This window comes from Microtus oregoni, unplaced genomic scaffold, assembly GCF_018167655.1.
Source record: "Microtus oregoni isolate MIOR12 unplaced genomic scaffold, Mior012 000085F_ref0000168, whole genome shotgun sequence".
Taxonomy (NCBI): domain Eukaryota; kingdom Metazoa; phylum Chordata; class Mammalia; order Rodentia; family Cricetidae; genus Microtus; species Microtus oregoni.
In genome coordinates, this window is record NW_024544551.1 from 3,583,159 (window position 1) to 3,587,997 (window position 4,839).

The window sequence follows — 4,839 nt, forward strand, 5'->3', positions numbered from 1 at the left end:
GCTTTCTTTTCCTTTTGCTATCTCCAAAAAGGCTACGGGATGAAGCAGAAGGCATAACCAAGAACCTTAATGAGTTAGAACTCTCCAGATGATCAGAAAAGCATTAAATTTTCTTGTGAATATATAGGAAACAATGAGAAGAATTTGACCAAGGAAGGGCATAATCATATTTTTATTTTCAGGAAATCTTTCCATCCCGAAGCTTGAATAGAACACTTTTTAGAACAGGAGACTGGGAAATGACCAGCCAGGAGGACACTGCTGTAGGCCATTAAAGAGAAAGGTGCGGGTGACTTGTACCTAGACGATGACAGTAAATTTGGCAAGCAGTAGTAATTTAGAGAGAGAACAGGCTGGATTTCCTGGTAGGTTGTGAGACTTATGAGAACGGGCATAATCGGCTAGGATACTGGCAGAGAAACTGGGTGAATTAAAAGAAAGTGTGTTTACTAAGTTGGGAACACAGGACAGCTGAGGGAACATCCCAGGTTAACTTTTGAACAAATTAAGCTCAAGATGCCTGCTTTATATCCAAGGTTGGTCCTACTCCTCTGGAGAACAAGGACGATCAGGGATGAGGTAGTTACCAGGAAGTCAGCGGTTCAACCAATCGCCTCTGGTCTCGTGCCAAACCCTCCCACGCCCACTGTCATCACCAAGGAAACCAGACGCGATAACCTGCCACCAAAGCTGGATTCATGGCAGACGCTAAGAAAGCGGTTTTGGGGCCGTTGGTAGGGGCAGTGGATCAAGGGACCAGCTCAACACGTTTTTTTGTTTTCAATCCTAAAACTGCTGAACTACTTAATTACCATCAAGTGGAAATAAAACAGGAGTTCCCAAAAGAAGGATGGGTAGAGGAAGACCCAAAGGAAATCCTACAGTCCGTGTACGACTGTATAGAGAAAACATGTGAGAAACTTAAGCAGCAGAGCATTGAGATTTCCAACATAAAAGCTATTGGTGTCACCAATCAGCGAGAAACTACTGTAGTCTGGGACAAGGTAACTGGAGAACCTCTCTACAATGCGTTGGTGTGGCTTGACCTAAGGACCCAGTCCACTGTGGAGAAACTCAGCAAAAGCATTTCAGTAAGCAATAATTTTGTCAAGACCAAGACAGGCCTCCCAATCAGCACTTACTTCAGCGCGGTGAAACTTCACTGGCTCATTGGCAACGTGAGGAAAGTGCAAAAGGCTATTGAAGATGGCAGAGCGCTCTTTGGAACGATTGACTCATGGCTTATCTGGAACCTGACTGGAGGCATCAATGGAGGTGTCCACTGTACCGATGTAAGTAACGCGAGCAGGACCATGATTTTCAATATTCATTCTTTGCAGTGGGATGAAGAGCTTTGCAAGTTTTTTGAAATTCCCATGTGCATCCTTCCCAGAATCCGGAGCTCTTCTGAGATCTATGGGCTAATGAAAACTGGGCCATTGGAAGGTGTGCCGATATCCGGGTGTCTGGGGGATCAGTCTGCTGCTTTGGTAGGGCAAATGTGCTTCCAGGATGGACAAGCCAAAAACACATATGGAACAGGTTGTTTCCTACTATGTAACACAGGCCAAAAGTGTGTAGTTTCTGAACACGGTCTTCTGACCACAGTGGCATACAAACTTGGCAGAGAGGAACCGGTCTATTACGCTCTGGAAGGTTCTGTAGCTATAGCTGGTGCTGTTGTTAGCTGGCTCAGAGACAATATGAAAATTATTAAGGCATCAAGAGATATTGAAAAGCTTGCTGAACAAGTAGGCAGTTCTTATGGCTGCTACTTTGTTCCAGCTTTTTCCGGGTTATATGCACCTTATTGGGACCCCAGTGCAAGAGGGATCATCTGTGGACTCACTCAGTTTACCAATAAATGCCACATTGCCTTTGCTGCCCTAGAAGCTGTTTGTTTCCAAGCCCGAGAGATTTTAGATGCCATGAACCGCGATTGTGGAATCCCACTGAAACATTTACAGGTAGATGGAGGAATGACCGAAAACAAAATTCTTATGCAACTGCAAGCTGACATTCTGTGCATTCCCGTGATGAAACCTTCCATGCCAGAGACAACTGCCCTGGGAGCCGCCATGGCAGCAGGGGCCGCAGAGGGAGTTAGTGTGTGGAGTCTGGATCCCAAGGACTTATCAGTGGTCCAAATGGAGAAGTTTCAACCTCGGATCAAAGCTGAGGAAAGTGAAGTCCGTTATTCCACATGGAAGAAAGCTGTGATGAAGTCAATGGGTTGGGTTATGACTCAGTCTTCCGAAGGTAGTCGTGACCCGAGTATCTTTGCCAGTCTGACTCTGGGCTTTTATGTCGTGAGTAGCATGGTGATATTGATTGGAGCAAGGTACATCTAAGGTGTCCCCCAAATCAGGCCACCTTGTGGATTCCTCACTTAAGAGCTTTTTACCTAATGAGAGACTCTAGCAGTTGTCTCAATGTGATGCCACCGTTCAGACTCCAAATTGATGTGTCCCTTGTTGTATGTATCTCAAAGAAGACCCATGGCGTGAAATAAAGAAGAGCAGCAGAAAAAGAAGTGCTACAGAAAGATTAGTTTCTTTTTCTTAACATTAGCTGTTTTCACTGTGGTGAGCCCCTCTTAGTAGAACCCCCTCCAGGGTACTGACATCCTGTCCATTTCTTATTCACATTTTGTCGATTGTGATCTTTGACCACACTGGGATCTGGATGAGCCAGGGTTTGTGGCTCTGCACACAAATGCCTAATTATGGGTTTTACTCACCTTCTAAAAAGGATTCACATTTTGTTTACAATATAGCCTCCATTAGAAGGCATTTCCAAAGAGACCACATCTGATTATATGTGCTATTGGGTTTTTATGATCTACTTAATTTTTAAAAATTCTTTTTGTTTTTTCATTTTTATTTTTTATTCTTCACTCATATTTTCCCTCCCTCCTTTCCTTACAATCCTTCCCTCCACCCACCACCCCCATCCACTCCTCTTCCTTTCCCTTCAGAGAAAGGCCTCCCAGGGATAGCAACCAAACATGGCACATCAAGTTGCAATAAGACTAGGCACTTCCCCTCATAATAAGGCTGGTCCAGGCAACCCAGTAAGAAAAGAGTCCCAAAAGCAAACAAAAGAGTCAGAGACAGGTCCTGCTCCCTCTCTTAGGAAGGAAGACCTCTCCACAAGAAGACCAAGCTACACAACTCTTACCCTATGAGCCAAGGTTAGTTGATTCTGTGAGTTTTCTTGTGATGTGCTTGATCCCTCTGGCTCTTATAATCCTTCCTCCCTCTCTTCAGCAGGATTCCCCAAGCTCAGCCTAATGTTTGATTGTGGATCTCTGCATCTGTTTCCACCAGTTGCTGGATGAAGCCTCTCTGGTGATTATTGGGCTAAGTACCAATCTCTAAGTATAGCAGAATACCATTACATTGACATTTTTTTTTATTCCAGTCATGTTTGGTTCTATCCTAGGTCTCTGGGCCATTCAGCTTCTGGGTCCCGATTTCTCCAGGCAGAAACAGGAGTGGGCTCACTCTTGTGGCATGGGTCTCAGGCTGGAACAGTCATTGGTTGGCCACTCCTACAACCTCTGTGCCACCCCTTACCCCAGCATGTCCCATAGGCAGGACAGACTGTAGGTCGATGTAGCTGGACTAGTGTTCCAGTCTCCCTACTGAAAGTCTTGCCTGGTCACAGGAAATGAACGATTGGGGCTACATATCCACATTTGCTAGGAGTCTTAGCTGGGGTATTCCTTGTAGATTCCTGGGAGTTTCCCTTGCACTGTGTTTCTACCTGACCCTAAAATGCTCCCCTTTTCCAGTTGCTCTTTTAATACTCTGTCCCCACCCACCACTGTCTACCCACAAAATCTCTTCTATTTCCCCTTCCTAGGGAGATCCGTGTGTCCCCACCTTGTTAAGTAACCTCTCTGGGTCTGTGAATTGCAGCAAGGTTATTCTTTATAGCTAATATCCACCATAAGTGAGAACATACCATTTTTGTATTTCTGGGTCTGTGTATTCCATTTTCAATTGGATTATTTAGTTTGTTGATTTGTACTTTCTCAAGTTTGATATATATCCTGAAAATTAGCCCTCTGTCACAGGTGGAGCTGGTGAAAATCTTTTCCAATTCCGTAGGCTGCCTATTTCATCCTATTACCTTAGCGAAATTCTTCAGTTTCATGAGGTCCCGTCTATTAACTGTTGATCATGGTGCCTGTGTTATTGGTGTTCTATTCAGAAAGCTTTCTCCTGTGCCAATGTGTCAAGGGTATTCCCCCACATTCCTTTCTCTCAGGTTCAGTGTATCTGGGTTTATGCTAAGGTCTTCGAAGGATCCACTTGGACTTGAGTTTTGTGTAGGGTGGTAGATATGAATCTCTTGGCATTTTTCTATATGGCAACATCCAATTAGACCAGCATCATTTCTCAAAGATGCTTTCTTTTTATCCGTTGTATAATTCTGGTTTCTTGGTCAAAAATCAGGTGTTCACAAGTGTGTAGAATTAAGACTAAGTCTTCGATTCAATTCCATTGACCCACCTGTCTGTTTTTATGCCACTCTCATGAGGTTTTGATTACAAGGGCTCTGTAGTAGAGCTTGAGGGCAGGGGTGGTGATGCCTCCAGAAGTTTATTTATTGTACAGGATTGTTTTACCTAGCCTGGGTTTTTTTGTTTTTCCATCTGAAGTTGGAATTGTTCTGCCAAGATGGTAAAGAATTGCATTAGAATTTTGATGGGGATTGCACTGAATCTGTAAATTTGTTCAAAGACGGCCATTTTTTTTTTTTTTTTATTTTTCGAGACAGGGTTTCTCCGTAGCTTTTGGTTCCTGTCCTGGAACTAGCTCTTGTAGACCA

The 4,839-nt window shown here is 44.0% G+C and overlaps 1 protein-coding gene across 1 annotated transcript; it reads left to right on the forward strand.

Annotated features, from left to right (window-relative positions):
* The first annotated feature begins 698 nt into the window (after nt 1-698).
* LOC121441960 (glycerol kinase-like) lies at nt 699-2,351 on the forward strand. Its single transcript, XM_041643386.1, has one exon. The coding sequence runs from the start codon at nt 699-701 to the stop codon at nt 2,349-2,351; it is 1,653 nt and encodes a 550-aa protein (XP_041499320.1).
* Nucleotides 2,352-4,839: the final 2,488 nt, after the last annotated feature.